We start from the raw sequence: 19,567 nt of genomic DNA, 5'->3' as shown, positions 1-19,567 counted from the left end.
GGAGCTGCACAACAAATTGGACCAGAGATTAAAGGACCCGAGTTTAGCCAGAGGTGACTGCGTTCGTATGCAAATAGAATCTATACAGCTCTGCTTTCCGGTGAACTGTTTAAAGCCTCTAACCTCCGGAAGGGCGGGAAAGACTAAAGTTTCTCTTCCTCTTTCTTTCCCCGCACCCTGCCCATAGAACAGATGGGCAAACTAAGATCAGGGTCTTTGATGCCGTCAAAGAAAACTTGAAACTCTTGACTACGGGTATCCTAAAGAGCTGATCCTCTTCCAGCCTGTTCGTCCCACCTCTGCTCAGTTTACCTGTCTGAAAAATGGGAATTGTAATAAGAACTATGTCGGGCCGTGCGGTGGTGGCGCACGCCTTTAATCCTAGCACTTGGGAGGCAGAGGCAGGTAGATCTTTGTGAGTTCGAGACCAGCCTGGTCTACAAGAGCTAGTTCCAGGACAGGCTCCAAAACCACAGAAAAACCCTGTCTCGGAAAAAACAAACAAACAAACAAACAAAAAAACAAATAAGAACCATGTCAAATGATAAGATACTAACACACACACACATATGTCGCCTTCCGTTGCACCGTGTCCAATGCTAACATGCTAACACACACACGCATACGCACGTCGCCTCCGTTTACCGAAGTTTCTACCAAACAAAATCTAGATTTTTCTCCCCTTCCTCCACTTTGGCACAACTCCCGCGACCACAAGGTGGCGCGCGGCCACGGGCTTCAAGGCGAGCTGTGGGGACTGCTTTCCATGACGCCCCCCACCTCCCTTAGGAAACCACCGCTGTAGTAGGCTACAGCCCAGCACGTAAGCGCTATCTGACCCACTAGAAGACAAAGAACCCTAGTGCTTTACTTGCTTGTTCTCTGCTAGGTCATGTCGAAGCGTCTGCACTCTGTCACCTCACTGCCCCATCTGCCTCGGCAGTCCTCCGGTTCCTTGTGTGTCATTCCTTACTTGTTTAAAAGTCTTTATCCTGGCATATGCAGTCTAGCCTGTTCCGATTGCCTCCTGCCCACCCACACCTCTTTCCTCACCTGCTACTCAGGAGACTTTGCCACACCTACAGGCATTTTCCAACAGCTGTCCATTACCAATAGTTAACCTGGGTTTTATGCTTAATTCATACCAGCCGCCGTTAGAAGAGATTTACACAAATTATATGCTGTCTAAACCTCCCACACCTGCTCGATGAGGTATCCCTGATATTGTTGCTTTCACATGAAAATGGTATGGCCCAGAAGTGATTGCCATTATGTACTTGGTGGGCCAGAAAGCTGAAATACCACAGGGCAGTATTGACGCAAGCATTTGGGAGACAGAGGCAGGCGGATCTTTTTGAGTTCAAGGACAGCCTGGTCTACAGAGCTAGTTCCAGGACAACCAAGGCTACCCAAAGAAACCCTGTTTCGAAAAAAAACAAAACATAAAAGAAAGAAGAAAGCTGCACTGCCCTTGGCCTGACCACTATAAACTCTTAACTCATCTTTTTAGATCCTGTTCCAATCCTTCCTTAATACCTCTTATCGAGAGACAACTAGGTCCCTCTATGTTTCCACATGGCCCTGTCTATCTAGGTGGACTGTAAGAAATGGTCTTCCTCGCCACTTTCTGAGCTCCCCAAGGGCTGGGCACTATACTCCGCAGCAAGCCCTTAGTGTTGTAGGAAGAAATCCTTCTTCAGCTCTGCATTTCACCATGTGTCAGGATCACATGGTCTTCCCAGAGCCAGCTTTCTCTGCATCACAGGCCCCTTCCTTGGAATGCCAAGTGGCTGGGCAGACATCTGATGCCTGAGGATTGAAAGGTAGATAAAGATGAAGTCAGCCCAACGCTGAGTTCAGCCACATGCACACCTCCTGGAAACAGCTCTTTCTCCTGTTCAGCCCCACGCCTCCTCCTTCCCAAAGCCTCCCAAATACCCTTACCAGCCAATCCTTGGACTCTCGCCCCATTATCTCCTCTGCTACTGAGTCGCATGCAGTAGATGCTTGCAAATAGGCATCCACTAAGAGTCCAGCACCCAGACTGGGCCTTATTTCTCATTTTTTGACATTTTCCCCACAACCCTGAAAAGTGAGTTCCCTCTCTGAGTTTCCAGCTGAGGAGACAGCCTGTGTAAAGCAGATTTAAAGGGCCCTCGGCATTTATAGGGAATACAGGAGAAATGGAAAGGAAGGCCTCTGACGATGAGGGGGAGTCTGCAGGAGACACAGCTCAAACCGAGATCCCAAAGCCAATCAGGAACTTGGTACATTTGAGCTGTGGGTTATCCATGGTGACAGAGATGACTGTAGGAGGATGCCATTGGTTGTCCAGAAGAGGGCAGAGTTCCTCTGATGGCCTTGCTCTAGCAGGACAAGCCTTAAAGAGTCAGTTAAGCCAGCGGTAGTGGCACAAGCCTTTAATCCCAGGGAGACAGAGGCAGGTGGATCTCTGTAAATTTGAGGCCAGCCTGGTCTACACAACGAGTTCCACGACAGACTCCAAAGCTACACAGAGAAACGCTGCCTTGAAACAAACAAACAAAAAGTAGCTATTATTGGCACAACAGAGAGAAGAAAGACGGAAGATGTGAAAGAGAAGGGACTCAGAGACTGGAGAGCTTTGTCAGAGCAAAGGATAAACTGTAAGTACTACTCGAACTTTGTAGCCATTCCCAAAGGGCAATTTAACTGTTCCTCCACCACTTTTTTGTTTTGTTTTGTTTGGAGGGGGGATGTTTTCTTTTGTTTGTTTTTTGGGACAGGGTTTCTCTGTGTACCCCTGACTGTCCTGGAACTCATTTTGTGGACCAGGCTGACCTCGAACTCAGAGATCCTCCTGATCTTGCCTCCCGAGTGTTGGGATTAAAGGCGTGCGCTAGCACCGCCCGACTATTTTCTCCCTTTCATCAATGGGGAAACTGGTACTCAAAAAGGCAAAGGGACACGTCTAAGGTCCTTCATTTCACAGAACGGAACCTCAGTTCGTCGCGAGCCCGTACTTCTCTTTCTGCCTGGCTGCAGCTATGGCTCTCTCCCACCGGCACTTCTCAATGCCTCAGGACCGCAGGGGATGGGCGGGGATGGGAGGGGAGGAGCGGGCACCCCTCCACCCTAGCTCCGCCCCCAGCGGCACTGCAGGGGCACCGGGCTGGGGGGCGCCCCGCGGCAAAGCCGGGCTGCAGCGTCGAGCTCGCCGTGCCGCTGGCGATCCCAAGCGTGCTCGTGGAGACGTCCGTTCCTGTCGAGCCATGGCAGCGGCAGCCCTCCGGCCTTGGTGCCTTCAGTTGAGGCTGCTGCTGCTGCTGCTGCTACTTTTGCTTTGGGCTGATCCCGTGCGGCCCGACAGTAAGGTACGTGCGCTGCGCTGCTGGAACCTGGCACAGCTCGGCGATGACCGGCGCGAGGGGGCGCTATGGCCGAGGAGGGTGCCTTCAGCGGGAAGATGGGGACTAGGAAAGGCAGATCAGACTTGGGACTTGGTCTGGATTCTGGAATCAAAAGCCTTAAAAAGGGACATGTGCGGGAAGAAGCATTGGTGATGATAGGGTGCTTGGGTCCTGGAGCTTGAGAAAGGCGCTGTGGACCTTGTAATGCTCAAAGATAGGGCCTCAAACCCAGGATCAAGTTGGGAAGTCCCAGGTGCTCAGGGGCTGGCAGGGAAAAGTGGTCAGTAAGAGCAACTGGTTGAGTTTCCATGCGGAGACCGCCCACGTGGTTGTAGACCCACGCGTGGGCAGTTATCCAGGTACTCTTGGGCTTGCAGTGGGCCTTAAACCAAGACTTTCAGGAGAGGCTGGGAACTCAGAGTTCTTTCCTAGTGAAAAGGACTGGCCGCCTGGCCTCTGAGACCTGAGCTCACACACTGTGTTCACCTGTCGCTGGTGCTTTTACCTCTCTTAGCCTCTCTCCCTCTTTCCCTCACTTCCTCCCTCCCTCTCCCCCTCCTTCCTGCCTTCCTGCCTGCCTGCCTTTCTTCCTTCCACAATCTCACTGTGTAATGGGAGGTAGAGGCTGGCAGATCACTGTAAATTCGAGGCCAGCCTAGTTTACAAAGCAAGTTCCAGGACGGCCCAGGTTGTTACACAGAGAAACCCTGTCTAGAAAAACAAAAACAAACAAACAAACAAACAAAAACCCTGACTGGCCTCAAACTCTCAGAGATCCTTCTGCATCTGCCTCCCCAGCTCTGGGATTAAAGACATCATTCCTACCCCTATAAGCATGGGGGGGGGGAGATTGTACCCACTCCCTGCTGTTGATGATTTCTAGATTCAATGAAAATATCAGAATGTTTAGCACCATACCTAGTAGGTGCCCTATGGATGCTACCACAAGAATTCAGGTATTAGATCCAGAACATAGAGGGAGCAAGAACAGATCAAGAACCTCTTAAGGTTCTAGAAATGACCTGATAAATGGGCCTAGAGCAGTATTTTCCAACCTGTGTGGGTCTCACCCCTCTGAAGTCAAATGATCCTTTCACTGGGGTCACGTATTCTGGATATCAGATGCTTATGTGTCATAGCAGTTATGAAGTGGCAATGAAATCATTTTATGGTTGGGGGTGGTCAGTGGCCTAGAGGAAACTGCTCACAGCGGATAGGGGCGGCAGTGACTTCTCTTGATGTCACTCCATTTTTTTTTCCCTGTGGAACCTAAGTCTGCCTGTGAGCAGGCAAAAGGTAAAAGCTATTTTGCTGTGCAAACTTGGAAATATGACTGCGTGTTTCTGGACTTCAGTTCCTCTAAATGAAAATAGATGCCCCCTCCGGTTCATTGTGCAAAATCCCAGATGACCTGATCACAATCTCTCACCCCCTGACTGTCCTCTGTGGCTGGGAAGTACTTTTGGACCTAAGCATCTCTAAGATTTGCAGAGGGCTGTAGTGCAGGAGGGCTTACATCCAAAACAAAGCCAAGACAAAGAAAACCCAACACCCTGTTTATGTAGTGAGTCAGCCAAACACTTGCTAGGATGGGAGGGGGTATATTTACTTGTCCCAGGGCAAGCTGGAGCTGGTGGAGTAGGGAGGATAAAGCGGCTGGGGACCCAGCTCAACCCTCCCCTAGAGACTTCCCATCCCTGCTCCACTTCAGCCAGCTGGGAAAAATAAAAATCAAGTGCTGAGTGCATTTCCTCTGCATTCCTGCCCAGCCAGACTCCTGCTGGCTCTGCAGAGCTGCTTTCATTATCACCCTCCCTCCACAGTAAGGTAAGGACCCAACTTCTTCCCCTCTAAGCCTGGCCTGTTTTTGTTGGGGGAGGGGAGGAGCTTAGAGGACCAGGACCACCTTGGAACTTGAAGTGAATCGAGGGTCCCAGAGCCTTGAGTTTGCCTCTCATCAGCCTTCCTTTCTGCCAAGCTCCTGCCCATTGTACTCACCCTGGTACTGCTGGTTGCCCTGCATTCTAAGTTGCTGTTTACAGTGAGGCTCTCCTAAACAGGATTTGGAGTTTCCATCTAAGGAAGTGCTTTGTCTGACCTGAAGTAAGAGGGAACTCCCAGCTGCCCTGGTGTTTCTGCATGGCTGCCTAGCATCAAGGCTGGGGAGAACAGGCAGTTAAGACTGCATGCATGACACCCCGGCATGACTGCAGAGACTCCTGGGATGGGATAATTTACCTGCTCCTCCGACTGAGAAAGAGCTCCTAGGACCTCACTCTTCATACATGCCGGGACAGAAAGGGCTTGAGCAAAGAGAGCAAGGGACCGGTCCAGACTTAGCCCAGCAGGCTGTGGTTTCCTGGGCCAGGTCAGATGTTCCAGGCAGGCCAGTCCCAGGGGCTTAGGTGTTGCTTCCCATCTATTCCCAGAGTTTCCGCATGTGGGAGTAATTGGAAGCAGGCCCCTGAGCAGAAAAGGCAGAATGACATGGTCATGTCATTCTTTGTGGTACAGTGTCAAGCCAAACGAAACCCCACCATCTCTCTATAAGGAATGGGCCTGCCTCAACACTCCCGGGAGAGCATAGAATGCTGGGACTAGGTCCATGCCCAGCATTTTACATTCAATATCACATACAACTGCCAAAGGTTAGTGGTCCCTCCCCAGGGAATAGATCTGAATACCCTAAAGAATCACACTGGGGTGGTGGTGGCGCATGCCTTTAATCCCAGCACTCAAGAGGCAGAGGCAGAAGGATCTCTGTGAGTCTGAGGCCAGCCTGGTCTACAGAGCAAGTTCCAGGATAGCCAGGGCTACACAGAGAAAAACCTGTCTCTCAAAATAATAATAATAATAATGATAATAATAATATTAATAATTCTGGGAAACTGAGGCATCTGCACTTTCCTAGTACAACCCCAGATACTTCGTGGGTACAGCCCCAGCCCAGCCCAGAACTTATGGAGACAAAATGGAACTAAGATCTGTGGAGCCAGGGAGTAGCAGATCCTCAAAGAAAGTGATGTTTGGAAGATTAATCTAGCAGAGAGGAATGCACACTGACATGGGGCTGTGGTCATGGAGTTGGTGGCAAGGTAAAAAGTGGGGCAGATTTAGGGTAACACCTCAAGAAACCATTACTACTAGTAAGTTGTCCAGGGTACAAAGGAGGCACGGAGACCTCACCGGGCAGGACGGAAGGTGGACACAGGATGGGATAAGATGCTGCCTGGAGTTTACCACATTGAATTTGAGGCCTCCAGAAAGAGGTGTCTGGATGACGGTGGACTTCAATTGAGGGCTTTGCAGGTGAGCTCCCTCAGGTGAAGTGAGACAGTCATGAAGAAGGCAGCCCCAACCTCAATACAAACCTCATGGGAGCCTGCCCAGTCATTATAGGAACACTCCCTTACTCTAGCAAGAGTTATCCGGCTCTCTTCAAAAACACCTCTAGCTTAAAAAAGAAAAGAAAAGAAAAGAAAAGGGCTGGGGAGATGGCTCAGTGGTTAAGAGCATTGCCTGCTCTTCAAATGTCCTGAGTTCAATTCCCAGCAACCACAGGATGGCTCACAACCATCTGTAATGAGGTCTAGTGCCCTCTTCTGGCCTGCAGACATACATACAGACAGAATATTGTACTAAATAAATAAATAAATAAATAAAAAACACCTCTAGCTGTCTGTTACATGGTGAGCTTTCCTTCCAAATACCCAGAGGCCTTCTAAACCCTAACCACCAGCACTGACACATGGGGAGCTTTGATGGCACCATGTGCTGTGCACAGCTCCAGGGAAAGATGGGGGCTGAGGCAGGGATTTTCCTTCAGCCTTCATACCAAGGAGCAGACCCAGGAGGCAGTGCCAGGTCCCATGACCACCTTCTGTGTAGACCTCTGTAATCCCAGCTCGGTTGCCAGGGTAGGAGCCTTCCTTGGTTTATTGACTGCAGATGTTCAGGACGAGGGCACCACGTAAACACAATGTGGACAAGCTTCTAGACTTCTCTAATGTACCACGGAGTTGTGGTAAGGGCAGAGAGAGGTGGAAAACATGGAGGAAATGGGGGGGGGGGCTCCCAGAAGTAGCAGATATAGCATAGTTTACTTAAATTAGGAGTTACTCTGGGCCATAACTGCCAGGTGCTCTTCCTACATGGCTGCAGTTTCATGACAAGCTCAAGAAGGGATTGATAGCCACCCCATTTTACAGAGCAGGAAGCTGAGGTTCCAAGGGGTCAACACCATGCAGGAAGGAGGTATCCGGTATCAAAACTATAGCCCAGACATAGCTTTTCACCATGGTGCCTAGCTGGCTCCTGGCAGTGTGAGAGCCTTGGCCACCGCCATCAGGACATAGCACCTCATCTGAGAAGGCAGGAATGCAGTAGTCTAGTGTGGAGGCAGCTGCTGGATGGGGACGGTTAAAGTCAATGGGGGGGGGTCCTCCAGGAGAGTCCTCTATGGGTACACACACACACATCTATTTGCTGGGCTTTTGACCCTGATGGGGAAGTAATACAGTATCGTGGAGTTTTGGCAGAGCTGAGATGATGTGAGTTCCTTTCTGGTGGGGTTCTGGGACCAGCAAAAACCTCAGGAACCAGCAGACCTCTGAGGCTGGCTGGCTGTTCACAAGCAGGGGAATAGTCTGCAACACCTAGAGTACACTCCACCACAGAGGACCAAGACAGAAAGCAGGACCGCAGCCTTCTAACTCTCCTCTCCGCCCTCTGTTCCCTGTTCCGCCCACAGTCACACACACACACACACACACACACACACACACACACACACACACAGCTGCAGAAAAAAACAGAGGAAATCCACACGGCCCAGGCTTATCCTCTTCAACCTGGCATTTTATGGCTTAGGGGCTATTTTCTTATCTGTATGATGTTGCTAACAATAGAAAAAGTAGACCAGTGCACCCACCCAGGGAAACAGATCACCTACAACTCAGTGTGTTCCTGCCCTGTCTGTGGGACCAGCACTCCACCTCTCAGTCCCCCTGTGTCCTTGGTGGGATCTTTGCCCACAGCTGTCAGCCCTAGGCTAACCTGGTTGACCGTGGTCTCCAGCCTCCCTGCCATCAAATAGCACACGGGGCTGGGCGGTGGTGGCGCACGCCTTTAATCCCAGCACCCAGGAAGCAGAAGCAGGCGGATCACTGAGTTCCTGGCCAACCTGGTTTACAGAGCTAGCTCCAGGACAGCCAAGGCTACACAGAGAAACCCTGTCTCGAAAAACCAAATAAAATAAAATAGCACATTGGAGAGGGTGAGCCCAGGCGGTGTGGATTGCATTGCTTGTGAAGCTGTGGAGAGTGCATGCTGCAGGGAAAGCTGGAAGGAGTAGGGAGGGAAGGCAGCGGGATGGGCTGCAGAGAAGAACCACTCTTTGGGGCACACCCTCAATGACATAGGCCCCCTCCCCGGTTGCACCGCCTCCCAGAAATGCCATCCAATTATGAATCCATCCGTGGATTAAGCCGCAGATGAGCTCAGAGCTTTGTGATTCCTCCTCCCTGACCCATCAGCAAGCAACTGAGCCTTTAGCACAAGAATCTTGGGGAACATTTCAGATTCAAATAGAAAGCTGAGATCCTCAGCCAGCCAGCCCTAGACTCTCTAAGACTGGGCTCTGCCATGTCTATAGTTTCACCACCTCCTGCCACCCTGCACCCTTGAAAGCACCAGTCAGAGTGATCTTCCCACCCCCGCTCCCAAAGCCTCCTGAAAAGCCAGACTCTCTTGTTTTTGTCTGATTTGCTTTCCAGCAATGTCCTCTCCACAAGGACACACTGCTCCAAGCCCCCTCAACACTCTGTGCTCTCAGCCTCTGCATTGCACTCAGGAAGTAGAGGCAGGCAAATCTCTGAGTTCAAGGCCAGCCTAGTCTACAGAGTGAGTTCCAGAACAGCCAGAGTTATACAGAGAAACTCTGTCTCGAAAAACAGACAAACAAAAACTAACAAAAAACGAAGAAGCCAAAATGTTCCCTGATCTATTTCTCCTGCACCTCTAGCTGTCACCCTCTGGCCTGGCAGAAGCCAGGGGCTCACATAGGTATCTGAGGATCTGGAGAGAAAATGAAAGTCTAAGTCCCCTCCTTTAGGCAGCGTCTCGGGGCTCAACAGAGGTCCAGGGTGCCATGAGCTCACCTGTGTCCTAATGGTTTCTTATCCAGTGACAGCTGAGCAGCTGTAGCCCTGGGGTGAGTTATTGCTAGCTGGGCTGGGACTAGTTGTTCACTAAGGGTCTGGGGCCCAAGGTACAGGCCAGGTGTATCTGTGCCAGGCACCTGCCTCCCATCTCACTAGGTTGATATCTGAGGACACAGAGCTGGTGATGTCCCCGAAACAAGTGGCCACATGAGGTCATGGGGTGTGTAGCATCCAAGGGTGGCGTTGAAGGAGGGGAGGTGCAGAAAAGGAAACCACTGGCTTGAGGTTGTGTTGTCTTATGTGATCCCAGCCTTGAGAAGTCTGGATACTCCATTGTGCCATTGAAGACATGGGGTTAGAGCCTGCTGAAGGTCCCCTCTACCCAGGGCATAGGAGAACAGCTCTGTAGAAGTCACCTAGGAAAAAGCTCTTGAGGCCCCACTCCTCACCATGAGACAATTGGCAGTTAATGATTGTGGGTTAGGGGTGTCGTTTTAAAACTCAGTGAGACACCATCAAAGTAGGGGACATGGGACAACTAAAGGTTTCAGCAGGAGAGAGAGATGATAAAGGGAATGGGAAGAAAATGGCCAAAATATATCATATACATGAGTGAAACTGAAAGAATGAATAAAAGGAGCTGCAGAGCAATGGTGTGTTGTGGGCCAGTCTTCAACCTCAAAATGGTGTCATCTTTAAGCTTGTGACCTGCTGGGCAGTGGTGACGCACACCTCTAATCCCAGCACTTGGGAGGCAGAGGCAGGTGATCTTCTCCGTGAGTTCAAGGCCAGCCTGGTCTACAAGAGCTAGTTCTAGGACAACTAGGGCTGTTACACAGAGAAACCCTGTCTTGAAAAACAAAACAAAGCAAAACAAACAAACAAAAAAGAAACCCTTGTGACTCTAAGCCTGTTTTCATCTGTGTTAATGGCACAAACCTAAGGCACACTTTATATGTGTTTTTTATGTTTTGTTCTGTTTGATTTTTTTCTATGTTTCATTGACTCATCACCAGCCCGAGTCTTACATATGCAGGAAAATGACAGGGACAGAAAGGATGCTACCTGTTGCCCTCTCACCCAGGATCCAAGCCATGTGCGGTTTTGTTTTCTTTTCTTTTTCTTTTTGACAGAGTTTCTCAGTGTAGCCTTGGCTGTCCTGGAACTTGCTTTGTAGACCAGGCTGGCCTCAAACTCCCAGAGATCTGCCTACCTCTGCCTCTGGAGTGCTGGGATTAAAAGAGTACACCACCACCACCACGCACAGTTCCGTGTTTTGAACTTTTCCACAGCTAGGCATTAACGTTTGAATTGCAGTTGTGTGTGATGTGCTGTTGAGTCCCTGCCTCTTCTCAGCTACCTCTAAGTGCCACCACCCCAGCCCTGTCACCACAGTACGACACATGGAACCCCACTGGCCCACCCTTTGTAGGTGTTCAGCAACCTGGACCAGGTACGGATGACCTCAGAGGGCTCTGACTGCCGCTGCAAATGCCTTCTGAGACCACTGAGCAAGGATGCGTGCAACCGGGTACGAAGTGGGCGTGGACGAGCAGAGGACTTCTACACTGTGGAGACCCTGAGTTCAGGGACCGACTGTCGCTGCTCCTGCACTGCTCCTCCTTCCTCACTCAACCCCTGTGAGAATGAGTGGAAGATGGAAAAACTCAAGAAGCAGGCACCTGAGCTCCTCAAGGTAGGCTGACATAGTGAGGGGGTGCCCTGGCTCCCCCAAGACATCAATGTCACAGGTGAGTGAAGCCAGATGAAGTCAGTAGGGCCCCTTGAAGCACCCACTGTCCTGGGTGTCATCTAAACAATTTCTTTACCTTCGCCTAGTTATATTACAAATGCTGGGGCATTTTATTATTATTTTGTTTGTCCTGTCTTGCTTTTTGAGAGAAGGTCATACAATTTGGCCTGGATTCACTATATATATATACCAGGATAGCCAGCCTGGAATTTGCAGCAATCCTCTGTTGCATGAGTTCTGGGATGACTGGCTTTTGCCGTCATGTCAGGGTTATTTTTGCTTATTTTAATCGACATAGGGGTTCCAGGCTTGCTTCAAACTTCCTATGTAGTCCAAGACGACCTTGAACTCTGATCCTCCTACCTCTGCTTACCAAGTACTGATATTACATGTGGGCAGCAGCATGCCAGTACTTGGTGGGCCAGGTGAGGCTGGGCTTTGAACCCAGATCCTGTTGTGTCTAAATATGTGTCTAAACCACCTGCTCCTCCACCTTTCTCTAAAGGACCACTTTGTTAGATCTTATAAAGGGTAAGTTTGTTTCATATCTTATAAAATTATTTTTTATTTTATAATGTATATGAATGTTTTGCCTATATGTATATAAATGTATTACATGCATGTCTGCTGCCTTTGGAAATAAGAGGACATCAGATCCCCTGGAACTGGAGTTACAGGTGCTGAACTCAGGTTCTCTGCAAGAGTAGCAAGTCGTCTTAACTGCTGAGCCATCTCTCTGCTCCCTCCTGTCTTGGTATCTTTGTCTTTTCTCTTACAGTGTCTTCCAAACATGCATCTCATTGGCCTGTTGGTGTTGGAAACAATGAATGATCTGAGGTGCTACCCAACATATAAGTTTACAAGGTGACATAACCCTGGATGCTAGTGGAAGACCCAGCTTCCTGGGTCACAGACAAGGGACTTGATGGCTCCCAGCTCATCTCCATTCTCTTCGCTGGTTTGCTGTGCTCCAGCCTACTGTAATCAGTATGGTATTCAGTATGGTATGGGATAGAGGATCCCTGAGTTCAGAGAACTACAACCTTGTGTCTGTCATTCCCTGCAGGGAAATACTGTCTCATGACCCAAGACTACTCTAACTAGATGAGTCGGAAGTAGGCTGGTTGGTTCCTTTGCATGCAAGACACACAGAGAAGCAAGAGGCCCATAAAGTGCTGTCTCCAGTATTTGGCTAAAAATGTTTTCTTTTAATTTAACTTTAGTTTTATTTTTGTACTATATAAATAGATGCCAAAATTATCAAACTTGGAGGGAGTAGCCCATTTTAAGCCAGTGATCCTCTGACAGTTTGGCAGTGTCTGGATCACACTGACTCCATGGGGCCTGCCAGTGCCCTGTTTTCTCCAGCATCTAACCCACAGACCTGCTGCAGCTACAGGGACAATCTCAGTTTCTCCTCAAATGAGAGGTCCAAGAGCTGGAGGTTCTGTTTGTGTTTCGACTTGTAGACCCAAGATCTCACACTGTAGCCCAGGCTGACCTCATACTTGTAGCAACAATCCTCCTGCCTCAGCCTCCCAAGTGCTTCTGCAGCTGAGTTGTGAGCCTGCTCACTATGAAGTCACCAAAGGCCTCTGTCTAAACGCTGCCTCATGCCATCCTTGCTGGAGTCCTTTAGGAAGGGGGCTTATGGTGACAGATTTACCTGTCATGGTCTCTGAATCCAAATTGCCTGAAGTCACCAAGAGGAGTGGGCTAAGCCCCAAATTCTCTGTTGAGGTCACTTGCCCACCTAAAAGGTCACCAGGCTGAGGTTCCTACCAAGTCACTGTCCCTAGGCCTTCTGTGCATGGCAGACACTAGGTCTTACCACACGGTCTTGACCAGACCTTAGAGATAGAGGAACCCCAGCAGGTAGGACATGCCAGAGGCAGGAGAGATTGCCTAAAGTGTACCCAGGGAACCCCCAAAATGAGAATGGGCCAGAGGCAGTGGGAGCCAGTACAAGGGTTTCTCCCACTCAGTTGGCCCTGCTGCCATCAGCAGGAACCCTGTGTGAACATCCCAGGGAGGGACAGAACTGGCCTTGCAGCCTACCTCTATCCCAGCCCCTTCACCCATGCGAATACCTCCAGTTGTGGTCTGGCCTAGGCTACATAGCCGTAAAGGAGAGGGGATGCCCTCCTGCCCTTGCCCCATTTCTTGGCTAGACTGGCCAAAAAAAATGCCTTTTAACCACTTCCCTCTTTTTCTTTCTGAACATGGGCCAGACATAGCCCCATCTTTGAGGAGTCACCAGGCTTCTAAGGACACAGCTGCTGGCCCCAACAATGGCAATATGCTCTGTACTGACTGGGCTAGGGATTGTGCCAGGGATCATGGGAGCCCCAAAGCAAGAATAACAGTGAGCCTGGGCCTGGGCCTGGGCCTGAGCAATGTGTAGGAATCCTCAGGCAGATGGAGTGTTCTCGATAGAGGTTGGTGGAATGCTGTGACGGATGCATCTGTGCCCTCTCTAGCCCTGTTTAGTCCCATGACTACCTGTCACTTCCTCATGTACGTGATGCATGGCTTCTGATCACTATCTGTAGTGAAGATCCAATTTAAAAGGGTGGCAGTGGGAAGGGAAGCTGGAGGTGTGACTCCGTGGTTAAGAGCCCTGTTGCTCCTCCAGAGAACCTGGATTCAATACCCAGCACCTACCTGCCAGCACACAACTGTCTGTAATTCCTGTTCCATTGAGTCTGACATCCTCTTCTGGCTTCTGAGCACACCTGCACTCATGTAAACACACACACACACACACAAGTTAAAAACAACTACAGTTTGAAAAGGCCTATCAAGAGGTGAGTCTCAGGACTGGAGACTCTATCTGCTCTTTCAGAGGTCCTGAGTTCAATTCCCAGCACCCACATGGTGGCTCACAACCATCTGTAATGAGATACAGGCATAGATGCAGGTAGAACACTATATACATAATAAATAAATAGGTCTTTTTTTAAAAAAAGAAAAAAAGAAAGAAAGAAAGAAAGAAAGAAAGAAAGAAAGAAAGAAAAGAGGTGAGTCCCCTCCATATGCAGCCACGTTGGCTACCGAGGATGTGACCCAGAGGTGCAAGGAGCTGGGGCATCACATATCAAACTCCACACCACCGGAAGAAACAGGATCAAGACCCCTGGACCTAGAGCCCAGTCAGCACTCGGAGTTCTTGCTCACTCAGGGATGAAGACTGGGTGGATTGAGGATGTCACCCCCATTCCCTCTGACAGCACCTGAAGGAAGGGGCTTGTCATGGTCACCGTCTGTGAACAGGACCTCTCAAATTTCTGTTAATAAATTGCTTTGTATAAACTTAAGAAAAAAAAGTCTGTCAATGCCAGTCATAGTGTCTCAGGTCTTTAATCCCAGCACTTGGGATTGAAGCAGGAGGATCTCTGAGTTTTTTTTTTTTTTTTTTTTTTTTTTTTTTTTGATTTTTCGAGACAGGGTTTCTCCGTAGCTTTTGGTTCCTGCCCTGGAACTAGCTCTTGTAGACCAGGCTGGCCTCGAACTTACAGAGATCCGCCTGCCTCTGCCTCCCGAGTGCTGGGATTAAAGGCGTGCGCCACCACCGCCCGGCTCTGAGTTTGAAGACAGCCTGGTCTACACGGTGAGTTCCAGGACAGCCAGGGCTGCACAGAGAAACCCTGTCTTGAAACAAACGAAAGAGTCTGTCAAGGACTAATACTTTGTGAAATGTTCTAGAAATGGACTTTAGATAAATGAAGTTGGAGTACAGGTCGGTGGTAGAGCACTTGCTTAGCGTGCACAGGTTCCCTCAGTGCAGAAAAGGGAAGGAGAGGAAAAAGAAGAGGAAGGGGCTGGGGAGAGGGAGCGCAATGAGTAAAGTGTCTGCTGTGCAAGCGTGAGGACCTGAATTTGAACCCCAGCGCCACACAAAGGCCAGCATGGAGTCACATGCTTGTAACCCAGTGCTGGGGGAGCAGAGACAGGAGGACCCTGGAGCTTGCTGACCACTCAGTCTAGCCAAAATGGTGACTTCCAGGATCCCTGTCTCAGGGTGTAAGATGGAGAGTGTTAGGAGACAACTAACATTGACCAATAGCATCCGCTGTTGAGCTCACCTACATTGGGAGATGGTGGAGGAAGAAATGAGAAAGGGTGGGGGGGAGGAAGATAGAGAGAGGAGGGGAAGGAAAGGGGAGTGGAGGGGAGGAAGGAAGGAAGGTAGGAAGCAGGCATGCCAAATTTGAGGTCCAATCTCTTATGAGTGTCAACCCAAGTAAAATTGCTTGGCCGGGGGCTACAAAGCATCATGGGAAACCAGAATCTCTTCTCCTGTTCTGCACTGATTTCTGCCACAGGCACCTCAAGCTGTTTGCTCCTACGCCTCTCAGCAGTAAAAAAGGCAGAGCTCCTTATCCCCCCCCCCCCACACACACACACACACACGCGCGCGGCTCTGAGCATAGGCCCCAGGGCTGGAGAGATGGTGCCTCCCTGAAGAACACTGGCTACTCTTGCAAAAGGACAGGGGTTTGAGTCCCAGCGCTCACATGGTAGCTCACAAACATATGTAACTCCAATTTCAGGGGATCCAATGGCCTCTTCTGCTCTCCAAAGTACCCACGTGATATACAGACATACATACAGGCAAAACACCCATACACATAAAATAAAAAAAATCTGAAAAAGTAAAAAGGTCCATGTTTCAGTTGGGTTGATCAATTAAAGTAGGCACACCTGTTGTCCAGTGATTCATGACCAAAAATCAAGTTATAAAAGTGTCCTCCACACTTGTATAGCAAAGTACATAAAGCGGGGCCATGAGGTTTGACCTCCCAAGTAAAACTGTGGCCAAGGGACAGCTGCAGCCTGACTCCGAGGAGCCTACAGCTGTCAGTCATACCGCGGGGCTGCCTCTGGAGACACACTGTAGCTCTGGAGTCCAGCCACTTTGTCACTCAAAAGACAGGCTTGCATGGAGAGGATGATTGCTGGGCACATAGTGCGGGTCAGAGGAGGAACTCCCTGTTCCATCATACAAAGGGTGATTGTGGATGATAACAGCTAATTGTCTATTTCAAAATATTTTATCAGAGAGGAACTTAAATGGTCCCATCACAGGGAAACTGGAGATGTGTGTGTGTGTGTGTGGGTGTGTATATATTTTACAGTGGAGCTCCTTTGTGCTCTCTGGCCTGAATGCTCAGGTCAGAACCATCTTGCTTAGCCATCTGTCTCACTATTCCACCCCACCTGCAGCTGCAGTCTATGGTGGACCTCCTGGAGGGTGCCCTGTATAGCATGGATCTGATGAAAGTGCATGCCTACATCCACAAGGTGGCCTCCCAGATGAACACGCTGGAGGAGGTAAGGGCAGGGCCAGGGGCCCAGGGCTGTTTCATTCTGGTGGCCATAGGAAGGAAACTCCAGCAGGGAGGAGGGTGTGAGCTGCAGGGTCCTGCTGTTGGGATAGAGGTTTCAAAAACCCAAGGAAGCTAAAAGCCTGGATAAAGAAACTGAGGTACTCTTTGGTAGTGTGAAAGGAGTGTTGAGGGGGTGCTGCCAACATCAGGGTCCACGCTGCACAGGGTCTGGGGTACCGCTCCCGGAGGGTTGTCTTACCTTCAGTTGTGTACAACCTAACAGACTTGACCAAGTCCCAGTGGATTTAACAATCCCAGCACTACCTGTGTAAAAGCAATGGCACTAGAGGACAGACTGAACAAGCTGTGTATTCTATAAGACTACACTCTCAGTACAAGAACATTTGGCCAAGCCTGGAGATCCAGGCTGTCGGTTTAAGGCTTGCCTCTCTTGGCATCGCCTGGCCTCCACCCTCCACCCATTTCCTGCATCCGGCCTCTGCTGAGCACCAGGGATCTAGTGACACGCAGCTGCCAGGAGCAGGCGTGGGGACTTCCTTTCCCAGCTTCCTTTCCAGAGGGAGGTGGTAACTGGGCATCCTGTGCCACAGGAGGGAAGACTTACCCTGACTAAACCCAAAGCTGGGGGTCCCAGTGACTTAGATTATCTGAGACCTGTTGGGTCAGGCCAACTGGGGAAGCTGACATGAGAGCTTTTCTTGGGCACAGTATTACCTATGTGTGCTCTCACAATGCTCTGCAGCTGCCTCTGTAGACCAGGCTGTCCCAGACTCACAGAGATCCGCCTGCCTCTGTAGACCAGGCTGCCCCAGACTCACAGAGATCCACCTGCCTCTGTAGACCAGGCTGCCCCAGACTCACAGAGATCCGCCTGCCTCTGTAGACCAGGCTGCCCCAGACTCACAGAGATCTCTCTGCCTCTGTAGACCAGGCTGCCCCAGACTCACAGAGATCCGCCTGCCTCTGTAGACCAGGCTGTCCCAGACTCACAGAGATCCGCCTGCCTCTGTAGACCAGGCTGGCCCCCGACTCACAGAGATCCACCTGACTCTGCCTCCCTAGTACTGGGATTCAAGGCATATGCCACCATGCCTGGCCTACTCACATCTTTTTCTTATGCTTATTAATATAAGCATATATTACCACCATTTTTTATTCATTTGGTCATGAGAATAAGATTCATTAACTACAGGTCTTACAGGACTTGCTTTCTTCCACCCTGTTCACCAGTGCCACTTGTATCTATGCCCCTTGAGTCTTAATGGCCAAGTTGGCGTGCCCTTCTAGGGTGGCAGCTCAGAAGAAGCAGGGCCAGGAATGACCATGAATCCTGCCCCACAGAGCATTAAGGCCAACCTGAGCCAGGAGAACGAGGTGGTGAAAGACAGCATACGCCACCTTAGTGAGCAGCTGAAGAGCTATGAGAACCAGTCAGCCATCATGCTGAGCATTAAGAAGGACCTGTCCAGCCTGGGCCTCCAGCTGCTGCAGAGGGATGCGGCTGCTGTCCCTTCCGCTGCCTCAGCCTCAAGCTCTGACAGCAAAGCTCAGGTGAGACCTTTGTTCTGGTCACAGGGACAGAAGGTGGCTGGGCTTGAGGACACGGGCTTGTGTGTGTTTGGAGAGTCCATGGTGTGCAGGGCAGGAACTAGGGAGTGTCTGTTTTTACTTTGTGGCTAGCACAGGTAAGCTGGGGCACCTTTGCAGATTCAATCCAGGGGCATGGCTGACCCCTAAACTGGGTATTTATTCTTTTTTTTTTTAAATTTTTATTTATTTATTTGTTATGTATACAATATTCTATCTGTGTGTATGCCTGCAGGCCAGAAGAAGGCAACAGATCTCATTACAGATGGTTGTGAGCCACCATGTGGTTGCTGGGAATTGAACTCAGGACCTTTGGAAGAGCAAGCAATGCTCTTAACCGCTGAGCCATCTCTCCAGCCCTGGGTATTTATTCTTATCCTCAGTTGCCAAAGTACTGGAAATGAGGTTATGAGAACCTCCCTCTGATCTTAGAGAACCAAGCCAGCGTTCCTGCAGGACTGCTTCTCGCCTCTCCTACTGTGGCTGGGCCCCTGGGTGGGTGTAGGGTAAGTGAGCAGTACTACAGGGACCTCTGAAGACTAATATCTTACCCATGTCTTTGCACAAACTTAAAATCCCCTTGCTCTAGTTGCCTTCACAAATATTGCTGTGATAAAGACCATGACCAGAAGCAGTGTGGGGAGGTGTCAGGTCATACACCATCACTGAGGAAAGTCAGGGTGGGAATTCAAGGACCTGAAACAGAGGTGTGGCAATACTCTGTGTTTTAACAAATAAAGCTTACCTGAAGATCAGAGTGCAGAGGTAAACCACTAGAGGCCAGGGAGTGGTGGCACACACCTTTAATTCCAGGACTCTGGTGACAGAAGTAGACAAGTTTCTGTGAGTTCAAGGCCACCCTGGGCTACACAAGAGTGAGCCAGTCTCAAAGAGAAACAGAGCCAGGCAGTGGTGGCCCACACCTGTAATCCCAGCACCAGGGAGATGGAGGTGGGAAGTAATATGGCTGGGCAGAGAGAATATAAGGAGGGAGGAGGCAGGAGCTCAGTGCGGTCTGAAGCAGTCATCTGAGGGTGCTGTCTAAGGACAGATCTCCCTTTTGGTATGAGCATAGGTAAAGGCATAAGGTGGCTGTCTACACTGTGTCTCTGACCCTTCAGGCAAGCTTTATTTGTTAAAACACAGAATTTCACCACACAGTCCATGAAAAAACACTGCTTACTGGCCTCCTCAGCCTGCTCTCCTATATAACTCAGGGCCATTTGCATAGGGATAGCACCACGCACAGTTGGCTGGGCCCATCCAATCCATTGTTAATCAGGAAAATGCCCGCAGACTTGCCTGTAAACCAATTTGGTGGAGGCA

The 19,567-nt window shown here is 50.0% G+C and overlaps 1 protein-coding gene across 1 annotated transcript in view; it reads left to right on the top strand.

Moving 5' to 3' along the window:
- The first annotated feature begins 3,159 nt into the window (after window positions 1-3,159).
- Olfml2a (olfactomedin like 2A) overlaps window positions 3,160-19,567 on the top strand; it is a 30,325-nt gene continuing 13,917 nt past the window's right edge. Inside the window, exons 1-4 of the mRNA XM_041675170.1 lie at window positions 3,160-3,353; window positions 10,983-11,246; window positions 16,530-16,637; window positions 17,996-18,205. Coding sequence (XP_041531104.1) covers window positions 3,252-3,353; window positions 10,983-11,246; window positions 16,530-16,637; window positions 17,996-18,205 — 684 coding nt within the window. The 5' untranslated portion in view covers window positions 3,160-3,251. The remainder of the gene's footprint in view (window positions 3,354-10,982; window positions 11,247-16,529; window positions 16,638-17,995; window positions 18,206-19,567) is intronic.

This window comes from Microtus oregoni, unplaced genomic scaffold (assembly GCF_018167655.1).
Source record: "Microtus oregoni isolate MIOR12 unplaced genomic scaffold, Mior012 000025F_ref0000491, whole genome shotgun sequence".
Classification (NCBI taxonomy): Eukaryota; Metazoa; Chordata; class Mammalia; order Rodentia; family Cricetidae; genus Microtus; species Microtus oregoni.
This window is presented reverse-complemented; position numbering and strand designations above follow the sequence as displayed.